Source organism: Ctenopharyngodon idella, unplaced genomic scaffold (genome assembly GCF_019924925.1).
Source record: "Ctenopharyngodon idella isolate HZGC_01 unplaced genomic scaffold, HZGC01 HZGC01CH25, whole genome shotgun sequence".
Classification (NCBI taxonomy): domain Eukaryota; kingdom Metazoa; phylum Chordata; class Actinopteri; order Cypriniformes; family Xenocyprididae; genus Ctenopharyngodon; species Ctenopharyngodon idella.
Window position 1 is genome coordinate 424,066 of NW_026138716.1, and position 17,490 is coordinate 441,555.

Sequence of the window (17,490 nt, forward strand, 5' to 3'; positions counted from 1 at the left end):
AAAATACCTGGGGCCCAGTTTCAATGTTTAAAACTTAAAAACGTACAATAACTTTGCTTTAAAACAAAACACAATAACTTTTTTTTGCTAACTTAGGTTTAATTTGATTTTGAGCAAAATTGGTTTGACTTAAACTCCATGCGACTAAAATGAGCAAAACAATTCAATGTGACCAATATAACATCTGACCTTAACTGGTTATTTTTGGATAACTTATTTCTCAAAATGAAGAAAACCTCTGAAGGAAACACCAGTAACACAAGCAAATAAAGTCAAGGTTCAAAAACACAAGCCTTACCTCTTCTGAGCTTGTTCAGCCATTGTAACAGCAAAGAGCAAATTATCCAGTGCAGGAAACAAGTATGTATCTGGATCAAAGAACACACAGTGTAAGAGAGCAGTGATTTCACATTGTGGTTTTGTGCCTGTGGGCGGGGCTCAGCTCACCTGCAGTGATGTCACTGAAGTTGAGCCAATTAAAGAACAAGAAGGAGGGGCCAGAAAATATCTGCAACATATATATATATTTATATATATAATGTCTTTACTGTCATTTTTGATCAATTTAGTGCATCCTTGCTAAATAAAAGTATTCATTTCTTCAATTTGTTTAAAAAAAAAAAAATCTTACTGACCCCAAACTTTTTAAGGGCCATGTGTAATGTTACAAAAGCTTTCTATTTGTATTAAATGCTGTTCTTTTTAACTTTCTATTCAAAGACCCTGAAAAAGAAATATCATTACAATTTAAATCGCGTTATCCTTCGGAAATTTCAGAAATTGATTTGCTGCTCAAGAAACATTTATTAATATTATCAATGTACGATAATGCTGTTTTTAATCAAATAAATGCAGCCTTGGTGGGCATAAGAGACTTTAATGACTTCCATTAACACTAGTCACTCGTTAGTTAGTCCTGTCGTTTACACATTAGACATGATGTGCTGTAAATCACCGCATGATCTGATAACGACACATCGTCTGAGGACCTTTATGGAAAATTGTTAAAGCAACATTCATCTGTTATAACTGTATGCATAATGAGAACTAAAAGTTATTTCAATTCCTTTTCATATCTCCTCTTTATTCAGTTTCCTAAATGTGTGTGCCATTTTTATTACATATGTGTTACAGCCTCAGACATGAGGCAGGGTTATATTGGATTTTTTTATAATTTAATAATATTTATTTAAAAAAACAAAAACACTACTGCTGATTTGGGATTTGCTGCAATAAAGCTGTGCTATTACCAGAAGCGGTTTTATTCGGCTGATATCACTAACTACGTTCTTGATGTGAGATTTGAGTTGGAGAACTCTTTTAACCGGGATCGTATGCGTTTCCAAAACAGATGCAGAGCGTTTTCAAATATTTTTTTTTTTATATAAAATATTTATTAATAATATTTAAAAAAAAAAAAAAAAAAAACTCTTCATCATCTGCAAAGTACTGGAGAGAAATAAAAATCAAGAGATTTGAGTTGGAGAACTCTATATAAATTATAAATATATAATTTATAGATATATAATTTATAGATATAAATATATAGATATAACCTTGCCTCATGTCTGAGGCTGTAACACATATGTAATAAAAATAAAGGTCCTCAAAACAAACATTAAAAAAAAAAAATTACTTTGTGACTTAATAATTCATGCATGAAAGGGTTAAATATTAAAACAGTTCTTTTACACTGTAACAATATTTCACAATAATACTTTTTTTACTGTATTTTTAATCACTTCTTTCAAAAAGATTAAAAAAAAGCTTAATTATTCCAAACTTTTGGAATTATGATTGGCTGGCCTCTTTGTATGTGAAACTAGTTGCAGTATTACAAGATTACATATGAATACTGGGGTTTACCGTAGTTGTGTGGGGTAAAGTTCCGTCCATCCAGGAGATGACAGAAGCACCGCTGAACACGCAGGACACGATCAGACTCGAGTTTTGGTCTTCACCGCGTAGAAGACGAACACCAGCAAACTGACAGCTACCAGATAGAAACAAAATCATCATTATAGCTGGACTTTCTGCACTTTATTAGTTCTTTAATATCGTGACATAATTAATGTGGTGATGAGGAGTCTCATTTGGTCTAGTTTTAGTAACATTAACCTGCAGTTTTGACTGGAGAGCAGCTTTCACTCTCTGAGCTTTGGACTCGAGACGTGGAGACCCTCCATCCCCGGCTCTCTTAAAAAGCTCCGGAAACCACATCATTGACTCTACTGAATAAAAAATAAAAAAGGTAATTGCAACTTTTTATCTCAAAATTCCGCCTTTTTTTTCTTGCATTTGGGAGTTATAATGTCAGAATAGAGAGATATACAGCCAGAATTCAGTCTACCCAAATGAAATGCAGAAAAATAAAGTCAGCAGAACGACGCTTCTGGAAGCCAGCGGTCCACTGAACAGCTGTTTCACGGGGTCCAGTGCCTGTAAAAGAAGAAGCAAGGCCATCAAGACCTTAGTAAGGCTTTATGACATCTTGAGCTGCTACTGGGTCTGTTTTTCTCTTCATCGTCTTTGGGTCTGATCACAAGACTTACTGCCTGTTAACACAAACACACACACACACACACACAATATACAAAAAAGGAAAGAAAAAGATAAGTAGAACTTACCAGACAGCATTGTAGAGACGCTCCTCTTTCAGCTCAGTTTACCTACTTTAAGTTTAGTCTATAAAACTGGTGAAAAAAAAAAAAGTTTTTAAATCAACTCATCTACTACACTCCACCAGGATATCAACCTCTAGAGATCTAGTCATATTCAACATACATTTTACATGATTAATAATGCATTTTGTCCATATTAGTGGACAATAGCAGGGGTTCTGTGTCTTCATGAGCCCGTCGAAGCATAACATTTCAGATCAAAGCATTTATGAGTCTAAAAATTTGACTTTTGTTCCCATGATCACATGTTTTAATATTTATACTGAATAAAAAAGTATTGGTACTAAAAAGAAAAGAATGAAATTAAGCAATGGGTTAAGGGAGATTATTTATTATTTTAAAAAAAGAACTATATACAAAGCACAGCATAAAACATGAACAATAAAAGAAAGTAAACTATTGAACAAACAAGAACACACAAATCAATCAATACTAATTAACAACCAAATAACAATAAAAACTCTTAGGAAACATGGGGAAAACTAGAAATTAACAAGATTAAAAGTTACATGAAAGCATAAAACAACGTGAAACCAACTATATACACACAACAAAACCAAAGCAACAGCAACCTAAATAAAACAAACGCAGTGTGCTGCTCTTCTAGGGCTTCTCTCTCCACTGGAGAAAGAAGCCCCTCTGTACTATGGCTTTGCTAAATACCCCACGGAGCGTGAGCAGAAGCTGCCGCCTTCGCTTCCTCCAGAGTGACTGTCTAAATAATGAACAAATACAAAAACACATTAACTACAAACAAAAGTTAAGAACTCAGAAACTGCAATGAAAAAATGTAAAGGTGAAGCGTGTGCTCATACCTGGTTGCCCAGACAGCATATCTGTCCTACATGTCCTATGGTGTGGAGCTGTGCCACTCAAACAGGTCACAATCTGACACAGAACACCCCTGTTCAGCTCCTCTGAGAGCGCCAGAACCGGCCTGGTCTGCTCTTCTTCAGGCAGATTGGGTGCAGCCTGGAGCACATCTACCAAATACAGGAAAAATTAGCATTTGCATACAGTTTTGAATGCATTTAGCAAAAACATGTTCATATTTATATACCTCGTTGAGCCCTCTTGGATCACCTGGGATTGGCAAGTCCAGATTGCCCGGTCTGGTATGTTGCCAATCTGTTGGTCTGACCGCTCTCTTGATCATCGTCCTGGCAAGAGGAGAGTCTGTAAAGAAAATCTAAAAAAAAAAAAAAAAAAAAAAAAAGAACAAGCGGTAATCTCATTGACTGTGCTAGTGATGAGCCGGTGAGTAAAAAAAATAAAATAAACTTACCTTGTGTTAATAATGATGATGATGATGATGATGATATGAGCCTCGGGCCCGAGCAGAGCGAGACCCGCGTGTAGGAAGCCAGCGTGTCACAGTTCTCCATCCGGGGCTACCTGGTTGATCTGGAAGTAGCATATGCACTTCTTTACTCATGCCGGTGCCGCTGCATTCACCTGAAACAATCAGGACAAACTCAATCACAAGTGAGTGCACTGGAGCTACAATGTCCCAAACATCACCAGCGAAGAGGGCAACAAGACTGCTGAGAAATCCAAGAGTGCGGAGAACTTGAGCCACGAATCACAGAGAGAACGAGCCGTCTGAACGATACTGCTGCTTCAAGGTATGTTAGCCATGCCAAAGAGCCAAATAGAAACATGACTGAACAGATATAACACGGACAATAGCTGCTGCCTCCTGGTTCGACTCTGTTCGGTCACTGGATCACATGTCGCATGTGTCGTCAGAGTTTGGCCCTGTCCAAGATGCAGCGAAGAACCATCTGTACAATGCATCACTATTGACATTTCTGGACAAGATACTGACATAATCAAGGCATCACAGAGCTGTTACAGTCCCATTCTGGTTATCGACATGATCAGTGCCTTGAAGCAGCAGTGGCTGGTTCAGACGGCTCGTTCTCTCTCTCTCATGGCTCAAGAACTCCGCACACGTGGAATAGACAGACCACCTCATGATCGATCGGCTTGGTGTTGTCCTCCACATGTGATGCTGTCGGACTAATAAAATGATTGGCATAAATATAAGCCCACAAGCCTCCTGGCTCATCAGGGACAGAGCCCATAGCAGCGATGTTCAGGTACCTGGCACATCTCTGCTCCGGTCCAAGACAAATCCATCTTCCTGGCACCTGTTTTCAATTTGCAACAACAGTTTTTATTATTAAATTATTAACTGTGTTCTTCAGAGAACACGTGTGTGAACGAGAAGACGGCCACACAGCTGCTTTATGGCAGAAGTATAAATGAGTGTGAAGCTGCATTCATTACATCTACACAAACACCCACACATGAATCGAGCACGATTTACTATTTCGTTCCCTCGATTTGCTCAATCATGCGCACGATATGAAAAAATACTATAGTAATTTGTATACTACAGTGTTTTTGAACCATGGGGCTCTGTATATCTACACAAATAAAACTCAAGTTTCTGGTCTTACAGTTTTTGTAATAATCGCTAGGACAGATTTGTCAAGAATTTGGCCATGCTTTCAAAACACTAAGTTACACACAGTTTTCCTAAGAAATAACGTTTAAAAAAAAAAAAAAACAAGACATCAGCGCGAGTAATAAAGAAAATGCGGTTCACAATCAGAAAATAACGACATAACATTGAACAACCTCTGGTGTTGTTTTATGTAAACATGTTATTTACAATGATTTTGTGAATCTGCACTTACCTTCCCTTCGTCTGATGTAAATCTCTCAGAAAATACCGAATGCTGTCAGCGCGCGCAAGATTTGAATGGAGCACGAGCGGGAATAAACGACTCGAAACAACGTCGGGCTAGAAAATAGTTGATACAAAATAGAATAAAATTTGTGGTTATGTTCTGGCAAACATGGTTTTTAAAACAACTCTACGAACTCACATTTACCGTCACAAATGGCGTGGGCGTGTCTACACGTGTCTACTCGCTTGTCCGTCGTCAGTGTGGGCGTGGCTACACATTTGTCTCATGTAGCAAACACCTTTGCCATGATATTCTGTTTTTGGAGATATCACATACACACAGTTATTCAAAACCTAATTGGCAGAGAGATGTTGAATAATTCACAATCCCCTCTCTTGACAGCATGACCAACATTTTTTTTTTTTTTTTTTTGTAAATCACCCCTTCTTCAGGGATTTACAGTTTTTACGATTGCTTACACACTAAAATTAAAAATAACACACAGTTACTGAAACTCTACACTCAAAGAGCAAAACCTCAGTCCAGATCTGCACAACTATAAGCACATTCTCAGCCTCACACTTTTTGCAAAACACTAAACACACTTCTCTACATTAGACACAGAAATCTAACATAATGTCACTTCTTTGCCATTTCAAGACACTGCTGTCTAAAATACCACCCCTATAAACCAATTGATCAAACATGGCCGTCAGGTCTGCAGACACTTGTGTGCTTAACTGTAAACTCAACAATCAGGTGCAAGTACTACAAAAAGGCAACAGGTGAGTTTATGTGTCTTCAACAAAATGGAAGAATGTCCCGGGCCAACGTGATGGGTAACATCACAATGTATGTTGTGATCACGCAGAATGGGGCCCTCCAATCTTCACAGCAGAAGACCAAATATATGCAGAGCAGATGAGACACATTGTCATCTGGGACAATGTAAATTTCCAAATATCTGCTCTGGTCCAAAACTGGTTTCATAAGCATCCACAATTTTCACTCCAATACATCCCACCATACTGTCCCTTCCTTTTTCTTTTTCTTTTTTTTGACATGGAAGGTTTACAATCTCCTGTCAGGATATGCATTCAAGTCATGGAGGAGCCTGTGGCCTAATTGATTGATGCAGGGTCTGTGCAAGGATGGATTCACCAGTCAAGAAGATTCTTCCTTCGCTGTCTTGAGAGAGAGGACATCGCCTGTGATGTGGATGAAGTGCTTTGGCCAGATCCAGCTAGGCCAAGAGATGATGCTTAGGTGTTTTTCCTCTTCTTTTTTTTTCCATTTAAAATCATGCTTTTGTTTTGTCTCCACAAATGTTTTTGTTTGTGTAATATATTGTATTTAGAATATGTTCAGCAGTGTGTAAATGAATCAAACAGAATCAGAATGTTTGAACCATGTGTGCTCCATACGGTGTCAAAGTTGAGTTTTGTTAAATTAATGTATAGTTTTGAATGAAGTGTTTCATTTTGGAAAACAACTGATGTGTGGATCTGTGAATTGTGTGTAGTGTTTTGACAAAATGAAGTCTGTCTTCCTGTGCTTTGACTTATACTTAAGACATGTTCGTCCCAGAGCCAGGAGGCTCGTGGTCTGGAGAAGAGGTCTGTGTATTATAGTATCAATTGTATTTATTTCTATTTTTGTAATTGATGCAAAAACTTGAGAAAATGAGATCCAGGCGGTCCAGCAATGATTATGTGAGAGATCAAATTTGAATAAGGAATAACAAATTTATTAATTAAAAATTATAGAGACAAACAAATGAATTAAGTAATTAATAGTTAATAATAAAATCCCAAATATTGTATCTAACAGATGAAGATCAGAATATAGAGAAAGAAGGAACAAAATTAAGACATTTGCAGAATGAAATGAGAGGTAGGAGAGAAGAAGCAGAAGCAGAAGATGCAGAAGAGATGCGAGAAGCAAAAACAGCAAAGGAAAAGCCAAACTATCAAAGACCCAGTCCGTTTTATACCATAAGCATAGGAAAACTTACATCCCACTCAAACTTATGTTTTGGTCTAACAAGAAACGGTCAAACAGATTTATCCATTATATCATATTTGGGGTAACGACTAGGTCAGAGTGGTCAAATGTCAAAGATAGGTGAAAATATGAGGTCTGAAATGGAAACAGACATATTTTCATACAAAGGTACATCAAGTTCAAATGAGCAACTAATTCTGAAAACACCATCGCTTCTGCAGTACTCGTCCAATATCTAACCACAAACGTGGCAACGTGACCTGTCACATTGGAACACTTTGAAGAACTACTGAATATAGCAAGCATACATAAGAAGAATGATGAGGATTAAATCCCCCACTTGAGTCTTGATAGACTCATTTTAAAATTTAAAAGATACAAAATGGATACAGAACACATGAGATATAAAAAAGCATCAAATATAAATGAAGCTACTGGTACCTGGAAGCCCTCACCAGGCTGGTCCGACGAGGGCCACTAAAAGAACCCAACCCCGAACGTCCCCTGGACTTTGACTGTGAGGTCACAGAACTATTTTTGTTTTCTAGCGGTTTGACGTGTACTTCAGACATGTGCGCCATGTGGTGATGAGCAGAGGAGGACACACAGCCAGGTATGAATACATCTTTACATTGTTTTTCATCGATTTTTTTGGCATGTAGTTAATTTATGTTTGTTCATTGTTCACGTTCTTTAGACAGGACGGTGAGAAGTGTGTAAAGGCAGCAGCCCCCACTGACCCTTCTCCGTCCTCACCACCCTCAACAAGTCCAGCTCATCTCCGGAGTGGCAGACGTTCTCTGAAGGCTTCAGCAGAGCCACGGCCAGAGAGAGCTCCTGGATACAGACGGTCCAGGCAGAGAGAGAGAGAGAGAAGGGAGGGTGTGGTATACATATAAACATTGAAAGAGAAAGAAGGCAGAAATCAAGAAAGCTTGCTGCCCCTTCACTTCTGTGCTGGGTTCCTGGATACTGTGCACAACATTTATTTATGCTTGTTTTATTGCAAGCTTCTATTCTTTTTATTTCTACTTTGGTTTTGTTATTGTATATAGTTCTCTTCACTTTGTTTTATGTTGTATTGTTATAGTGCTTTGTTGTACATAGTTCTTTAGTGTTTCCAAAATAACATTTCTCTTAACCCATTACTTAATTTCATTCTTTTTCTTTTATTAGTACCAGTGCACTTCTTCAGTATAAATATTAAAATATATTATCATGAGACCGGAAGACAAATTAACTCTTCCCATGCCAGCAGCCCCTGGAATTTTACCCTAACCCTAATTAAACTGTGGGAAGACTTGATGTAGACGTTCAATAACATAACTGTGTTACGACATGACATCTGCAGCAACACGGGGAATGAAGTCTTCACTTTGACGCGCAACACATGTACAAAAGGACAAGACGCGCAGATACATGTTGGGAATAGTAATAGCTGTTGTCCTGTGCAAATACTCAAAGGCTGAATGGATATTCAGTAAATGGAAAGGATATTCATATTTCAAGAGCACTCCTTGAACAAGGTTGAAGAGTAGGGAGGACCGTGCTTTTGCAGTGACAGCCATAGCCGCGGCAGAGGCAGACTTAAACACTAGGCAAAGGTAGGCGATCGCCTTTGGCCCCCTAAAAGGCTTTTTTTTATTGATTTTTTTTATACCAGATGCGCACAAGTGGTTGCTGTACTTACATAACCGCCTGTGCGTACGCTTTATATGTGCTACTGTTGAAAACGTAGGGCCCTGTGATTTGTAATGCATTACAATGTTGCGTTACTCCCTAAAAAAGTAACTAATTGTGTTACTTAGTTACTTTTTTGTAGTCTGCTCAGCTTGGCTGAGTGAGATTTATTCGTTTCACTTTTGGTGTGGAAGGGCCTTAACATTTGCCAAAAAACAGAACTTTTTTTGTCGTTATTAAAAGACAAATAAGCAAGCCCAGCCCGTGTGAGAAAAAGTAACACAAAAGTAACTTAACATTACTTTTCACAACACCCACAATGCATTGCAGAATGTAAACAAACATGGCTGCGTCCGTTATATCTCGGCGCGTTTGAGAATCACACTGGGTGAGTCTTAGTAAAAATACATTCATAACTTTACTGCTAGTGCGTAGACACAGATGATGTTTCAACCTGCAGAAAGGCCATGTTTATACTGTGAAAGACAGCTTTATTTATTTAATAATATAAATTAAAAACAGGTGCCAGGAAGATGGATTTGCCTTGGACCTGACCAGAAATGGGGCAGATGGACCTAAAGTACACTCCTCAAGTGCCACTCTGTCCAGATGAGGATGTGCCCAAGAAGATGCCAGTGTTGTGCGGTCGCTCCTAACCCTGCAGCTCATGCTGTCCTTAGACTCCTTGCTAGTCTGGCGACAGCGGTCTGAGCCATGGGGGCATTTTTAGACAAGCCTAAGCGCTATCCAGCGAGCAGGCCAGGCCATGGAGCTGCTGGGCAGTGACGGATCCATGATCAGCATGACCAGGCTCTTTCAGCCAAAGCAGCCGCTCCGCAGTCGACGGTGAGTACATGGCATCGACAAAAAGTGGAGCCATGATGAGTGATGGGGAGTTAATTGAGCTGCACATTTCATTGTTCAAAACATTTAGAGTTTACATGCTGTTCTTTCTTGTATATAGTTAATTCCATGTTTCTTAAGAGTTTTAGTTCAACTGTAATTTGTTTAATTTATTATTGTGATTGTTTGTTTCGTTTTGTCATTCATTTATTAATCATTGTTATGTGCTTTGTATATAGTTCTGTGTTCTGTTACAATCTCCCCTTTTTAGGTCTAGGGAAAAATGTAACAAAAATGAGAGAGACCATGGGGAACTTGTCATCCCCAACCCCAGCTCACAGAAGAAACACTGCCAACCAAAGATCAAACTGAAGCATAATTTATTAAAAAAGGGAAGAAATAGGAAACAAAAGCTTTAGGAGGGAGCAAGGCCAAAATAATAAACAAAAAGATCCTAAATAAATTTTATTTACCTATAACAAAAATGGGAAAAAAAAAAAAAAAAAAAAAAAAAAAAAAAGCAATACTTCCGTCTCACTCAGAAAAAACAGGAGAAAACAATGAATTATAAAGAAAATGGCACATAATTGGCATAGTCATCATATTCTTATTCTGTACATATAGTTGCTATTGTCATTTTTTGTTTATGTTTTCAGTCTACGTTTGTCATTTCTTCTTTTGCTGTTAATGATCTGTATTTGTCATTATTCAAGTCTTATTTGTTGCACTTTATTAATCGTGTCAAAATGCTCAAAGACAAACTAATTTTGTTAAAACTCTAATAGAAATGTGCGGGCGTTTCAAGTTCTGCGCGTGAAGTGCATCAAGACGCGCCGCGTCTAGCAGCAAGCAACTAACAGTATCAGTATCTGGACAACGCGGACAGACCGAGTGGAGCTGCCTGTGTGCGTGTACACTCATAGGGCTCGTTCTCACAGAACGCGTTTGTGCTTTGAAAAATGCGAGATGCGGGCAGTGGAATGGGGGAAACCGCAAGGTTTCGAGACGCTTTTTTAAACTGTAGCATTCATTAACAAAGTGTTATAAATACCATAACGTATACTACAATTTACTATAGTATGGTGTTGAGATACTGGAAGCAGGACGACAAGCAGGAGAGAGAGTGCAAACTCAGTGCAATGGAGACTCTGGATAGCTTCAAAAGCTTGAATCCAGCAGCTGTCAGCAGCAGTTGCGAGAAACCAGTGCTGTACTTGGTGAACGCCTACACACCGGTGACACCGGTGAGCTTTTCCACAAAATTCACCAGCAACCTCAACCGTCCAGGTTCAGACGTCCACAGAATTCGGTGCGTGAGGACAGGAACAGGAGACGCAATTTCTTGCAGTGGAAGAGACCCAGTTAAATGTGTTCATGCTTCCTGGCCCTAAAATACCAGGCCTTCTTGACTGTCCAAACACACCCAAAGCTGTGATCTTGACCAAGGCCGTGGGAATATGTGCGTACGCTGCCTGAAACAGAAAGCCCAGGAGAGGATTTGGCTGAAAAGCAGGCGAAGGCAGTTACGACGGAGAATCGCTGAACTGAAACGGTGTTCATTCCGTTGAATGTGGGGAACATTTTGAAAAAACAAACAAAAAAAACACCCATGTAGCTCTACCAACTCTTACAATTTTCCAAAGAGGGTCATTATCTCTGACATTTTAGTTTGAATTGTAAAATCTGAATGTGTGCTCAGTTAAATTATCTTTTCAAACTGTTCTGTTGAACACAAAGGAAGATCTTTTGGAAAAAAATACTGCAGAACAAAACTCTCAAGGTGTTTGTCCGTCCATCCATCCATCCATCATCCATCATCCATCCATCCATCTATCCATCCATCCATCCATCCATCCATCCGTCCGTCTATTCATTTGTCTGTCCGTTCATCTGTCTGTCTGTCTGAGAGATATGGTTCATGTGCAGTATGTGTGTGTGTAGTGTCACTATGATGAAGTATTATTTTTACAAACCAAGAGATAAGATAAAACTTTATGTGAAAGTGTTACTTGTGTTACTTCCCTTTATAGAATAGGAAAAAAAAAAAAAAAAAAGTAACATTTTACATTCTCAACTTTAATGGCAAATTAAAATAGTTAATGCATTCATGGGTATATTACATTTACATTAACAAGGTAGTGATATAATGTCATCATCGTCATCCAATACCTCCACTGTGCTGTTGTTGTTGCTCGAGCCCCGAATGATTTAAATCTAGCCCCGAATGTTTTTGGCCTGGAACAGGCCCCTGAGTTTAGGGGAAATATTATACGAATTAAGCAAATATTGGATGTTTAATCTTAGCACTTCGGACTCGGAGCTGTCGCTGACTGGTGATTGTTGAAATCTGTCTCTCTTCCTCCCTCCCCCCGCACACACACAGACCACGTGAGTGATTAAGAGAAAATTACAGATATTAAAAATAACTAGCGAATAAAAAAAATAAAATAATCAATGAAACATCTGAGTGTACATCACAGAGGGGCTCTGAATCACAATCATACAAATATATCATGTGAATTCAACTGTTACATGAAATACAGCCCTAATTGAATCACCGCTGAACTTTGTGCGACCTACCGCTCTGACGTCTCATGCAGACTGAGAAGCAACAAAGTGCGCTGACCCCCCCAAGTCAGCATGGCGGCAGGAAACCCCAAATATGGTCATGACAAGTGGAATCACAAAATAATTTTCTAAATACACAACTGCTACACGCGCAACAGCAATTTAAAAAATAAATAACGCAGTCAGCGCCGCATAGTCCTCTGAGAGAAAATGGTAAATAAAAAGAATCGAACAAGTCTTCTTTATTTTTGGCAGAACACGAAGAAAGGTAACTTTTAGCTTAAATTCAACGATGCGGTGGTCCATTAACATTTAATGACTTTCATATGACCAGGAATCGGGTTTCCTGACATTTATATTTGCCTGATTTCAACGCTGCGGAAAAACATAGTATTGCCCAGCTCTAAAAAGAAGTTAACTAAGGCATAACAAGCATAGGCTATGACATTTTGTTTTATAAAAGCAGTATTTAAGTTAAAAATTGATCAATGACATTTAAAGTCCAACAAAAGGAGGAATATTAGTGCTATTTGGTGGAAATCAAGTGTAATGTAAATGTTTACTACTAGATGTAACAGCCATAAGCATTTACAAACATAATCATGTCGTTTCCATTAGTAGTAGGAAGAGTATTGTTTTAAGTTTTGATGCTTAACTTGTGTCAAAGATGTCATTAAAGATATATTTCACAGACCAGGCTTAAGCTAGTCCCAGACTAAAATGCATGTTTGAGCTGCTTTAACTGAAAGTGTCATTGTTTTGGTTCAAAAGCACACCACCAGTAATGTTTTTTCTTTCTTTCTAGGGCACATTTATAAGTAGCTTTTATAAAATAATGTTGTTATATTTTTAATTTATTCATTTTTTCTAGGGCACATTTATAAAAGCAACTTACATGTCTTATTGAACTAAGGCCTAATCCTGGCTTAATCTAAACTCTGTCTGTGAAAAACTTAAAGACTTACACATAAAAAAAATTACATTCTGGATTAAATCATACCCTCAATATTGATTGAAAATGTCCTGATTCTTTATTATTGTTTGGTAACATTTACAATAAGGTTCCATTTGTTAGTTAACATTAGCTAATTCTTTAGTTAACATGAACAATAGGCCTACTTTAAAGCATTTGTTAATCTTTATTGATGTCGATTTCAACATTTACTAATGCTTTATTAAAATCAAAAGTAAGTTGTATGATAATATTATTTAATGGACCTGAGCTAACATGAACAAACAGTGAACAGTGGCTTTTTTATAAAGTTAACAAAGAATAATAACTAGGCCTACTGTAAATAAAAATTGTATTGCTCATTGATAATGTTACTTAATACATTAACAAACATTGCCTAATAGGACCTTATTGTAAACCAACTGGTTATTATATTTCCAAGAATGCTGATATTTCACCACTATCAGTAGCATTAAACCTCTTCAATTGAACTATCAGTAGCATTAAACATCCTCTTCTGTATTTCCAGTTTGTATTGTGGATCATTCATTGCAACATTTAACCTGATACTCATGTTTATGTATCTGTTATCGGGCTGTGCTTGACAAATAATGTGTGAAATACTGACATGGTTTTGAAGCTATTGTTTTCCCTTGTTTTGGCCTTCAAACGTCTTAAAATGCACATATGCACACCAGTGGAATCAAAATTTTATCGGGGGGCATGCCCCCAACCCCCCTAGCAAACGCAGCTCTAGAAGAAAATGGTGTCATTGTCCAGCTAAAGTAAATTCAGTATTGATTTAGTAAAAATCAATAGTTATTCGTTTAGTAATTTATCTATATATCAGCTCTGGAGAAAACAGCCATGTCATCGTCCAGCTCAGCTCAGTTCGCATACAAAGGTGTCAATGCAGGCAGATCAAAAACATTGTTGAACATATAGAGTGTCCCCAACCAGGGGCGTTTCTAGGTTTTAAAAACATCAGGTGCTGTTTGCAATATTGTTTTATTGGTAAACATAAATATCATTTCACATTCTTGGAGGTTAAAAAACAAAAACAAACATAGGCTATTCTCTTTGGCATACCAAGGGCCGTACACAGGGTTTCATAATTACCAAGATCACAAAATAGTCTGTGCAGCCAAAATGATTTGCCAGTTATCACTGTAAAGCTGCTTTGACACAATCTGCACTGTAAAAAGCGCTTTATAATTTAAGTTGTGTAAGGAAGTTTCATGAATAAACATTTCTTTTTACAATTTATTTTCTATACGCTATGTGTTCTTAAGTACCCAGATAGCATGGTGACATTGATACGATGTAGATTTTTGGTCCAAAGCATCATTTTGGTTGAGACTGACATTTCAGTGTTTAAAGAGTGCGTTGGATCAGCGTTGAAATTTTGATGAAAGCCGACCGCACACATGGGTGAAGACAGTTGAAAGGTGAATTCTAGAATCCACTGCCGCGTCAATACATGTCTTTTGAGTTATTAATCATCATTTATGATGATTAAGTTCATTTCATCAACTTATGTTAAAGCATTTATTTTCCTTTTCAAACATTAGAGAATAATGATGAATATTGTCTGTGCCTCTCACTGAGAGAAAAGTACAACTTATCAGTATGTTTTGAGGAACGTTCCTGTTTACAGTTGGAGACAGGGCCAACTTCAGCCTTGAAGAAGCTGTGAATCATGTGTATCTGTGTATGTGCGCTAGTGTTCTGTGTCTAGGTCCTGTATTGGTATCAATGGACAGATGGCATTTGGCCGGAGACCTGAAGACGTCATGTCATGACCCAACAGGACATCCAGTACCTAAATTCTGGTCCGCCTGAAGAAGGATAAATACATTTCCGAAATGTCGCGATAGGCCTGAATGACACAGCAAAAATATGCTAATATGTGTGGTAATATGTGAAAGACTCAGCAAATATATGCTAGAGTATGTAGCCTCCATCATTTTGTGGATGAATGACGTTGAAGAGCATTATAAAAAATTGAGAAGTGATTTATATATTTTATTTTGTTGTTCACTGCCCCACACAGGGCAAAACAACACAAAATGGCCTCCATCATTGGTGTGTGTGATGTCGAGGAGCTAAATAAAATTCTAAATATGCCCCTTACACTCCACTGAACCCTAAACCTAAGCTTATTTTACATAAATAGATGGACTTGAAAATGTCTTGCATTTTGTTTCATTAAACCTTTTATTACAGTGGTCACTATAGTAAATGTCCACCATAACTACATCTATGGTTATGGTATCATTATATCACTACCTTGTTAATGTAAATGTAATATACCCATGAATGCATTAACTATTTTAATTTGCCATTAAAGTTGAGAATGTAAAATGTTACTTTTTTTTTTTTTTTTCCTATTCTATAAAGGGAAGTAACACAAGTAACACTTTCACATAAAGTTTTATCTTATCTCTTGGTTTGTAAAAATAATACTTCATCATAGTGACACTACACACACACATACTGCACATGAACCATATCTCTCAGACAGACAGACAGATGAACGGACAGACAAATGAATAGACGGATGGATGGATGGATGGATGGATGATGGATAGATGGATGGATGGATGATGGATGGATTCCTTTGTGTTCAACAGAACAGTTTGAAAAGATAATTTAACTGAGCACACATTCAGATTTTACAATTCAAACTAAAATGTCAGAGATAATGACCCTCTTTGGAAAATTGTTAGAGTTGGTAGAGCTACATGGGTGTTTTTTTTGTTTGTTTTTTCAAAATGTTCCCCACATTCAACGGAATGAACACCGTTTCAGTTCAGCGATTCTCCGTCGTAACTGCCTTCGCCTGCTTTTCAGCCAAATCCTCTCCTGGGCTTTCTGTTTCAGGCAGCGTACGCACATATTCCCACGGCCTTGGTCAAGATCACAGCTTTGGGTGTGTTTGGACAGTCAAGAAGGCCTGGTATTTTAGGGCCAGGAAGCATGAACACATTTAACTGGGTCTCTTCCACTGCAAGAAATTGCGTCTCCTGTTCCTGTCCTCACGCACCGAATTCTGTGGACGTCTGAACCTGGACGGTTGAGGTTGCTGGTGAATTTTGTGGAAAAGCTCACCGGTGTCACCGGTGTGTAGGCGTTCACCAAGTACAGCACTGGTTTCTCGCAACTGCTGCTGACAGCTGCTGGATTCAAGCTTTTGAAGCTATCCAGAGTCTCCATTGCACTGAGTTTGCACTCTCTCTCCTGCTTGTCGTCCTGCTTCCAGTATCTCAACACCATACTATAGTAAATTGTAGTATACGTTATGGTATTTATAACACTTTGTTAATGAATGCTACAGTTTAAAAAAGCGTCTCGAAACCTTGCGGTTTCCCCCATTCCACTGCCCGCATCTCGCATTTTTCAAAGCACAAACGCGTTCTGTGAGAACGAGCCCTATGAGTGTACACGCACACAGGCAGCTCCACTCGGTCTGTCCGCGTTGTCCAGATACTGATACTGTTAGTTGCTTGCTGCTAGACGCGGCGCGTCTTGATGCACTTCACGCGCAGAACTTGAAACGCCCGCACATTTCTATTAGAGTTTTAACAAAATTAGTTTGTCTTTGAGCATTTTGACACGATTAATAAAGTGCAACAAATAAGACTTGAATAATGACAAATACAGATCATTAACAGCAAAAGAAGAAATGACAAACGTAGACTGAAAACATAAACAAAAAATGACAATAGCAACTATATGTACAGAATAAGAATATGATGACTATGCCAATTATGTGCCATTTTCTTTATAATTCATTGTTTTCTCCTGTTTTTTCTGAGTGAGACGGAAGTATTGCTTTTTTTTTTTTTTTTTTTTTTTTTTTTTTTCCCCATTTTTGTTATAGGTAAATAAAATTTATTTAGGATCTTTTTGTTTATTATTTTGGCCTTGCTCCCTCCTAAAGCTTTTGTTTCCTATTTCTTCCCTTTTTTAATAAATTATGCTTCAGTTTGATCTTTGGTTGGCAGTGTTTCTTCTGTGAGCTGGGGTTGGGGATGACAAGTTCCCCATGGTCTCTCTCATT

At 38.0% G+C, this 17,490-nt stretch overlaps 2 protein-coding genes and 2 long non-coding RNA genes across 10 annotated transcripts in view; 2 read left to right on the forward strand and 2 right to left on the reverse strand.

Annotated features, from left to right (window-relative positions):
• Positions 1-17,490, forward strand: part of LOC127507941 (uncharacterized) — a 144,519-nt gene that overhangs the window by 26,866 nt on the left and 100,163 nt on the right. The gene's annotated exons all lie outside the window — the stretch shown is intronic.
• The window catches only part of LOC127507918 (uncharacterized), an 83,872-nt gene that overhangs the window by 21,703 nt on the left and 44,679 nt on the right, over positions 1-17,490 (forward strand). The gene's annotated exons all lie outside the window — the stretch shown is intronic.
• LOC127507920 (uncharacterized) overlaps positions 1-17,490 on the reverse strand; it is a 110,325-nt gene that overhangs the window by 6,899 nt on the left and 85,936 nt on the right. Inside the window, exon 1 of one of the 5 annotated variants that reach the window (XM_051885359.1) lies at positions 299-773. The exons of the other annotated variants lie outside the window; for them this stretch is intronic. Within the exon in view, the coding sequence (XP_051741319.1) occupies positions 299-321 (23 nt within the window). The 5' untranslated portion in view covers positions 322-773. Of the gene's footprint in view, positions 1-298; positions 774-17,490 lie in introns of those variants that run through there. 5 annotated transcript variants of the gene reach the window in all.
• Positions 2,997-5,950, reverse strand: LOC127507940 (uncharacterized). 2 transcript variants are annotated; one of them, XR_007928540.1, is made up of 5 exons: positions 4,788-5,950; positions 3,967-4,136; positions 3,742-3,870; positions 3,497-3,664; positions 2,997-3,396 (listed from the first exon to the last, which is right to left on the reverse strand). It is a non-coding gene; the product is annotated as an uncharacterized LOC127507940 (long non-coding RNA). The 2 variants fall into 2 exon arrangements; XR_007928539.1 differs by having other exon boundaries at positions 3,967-5,945.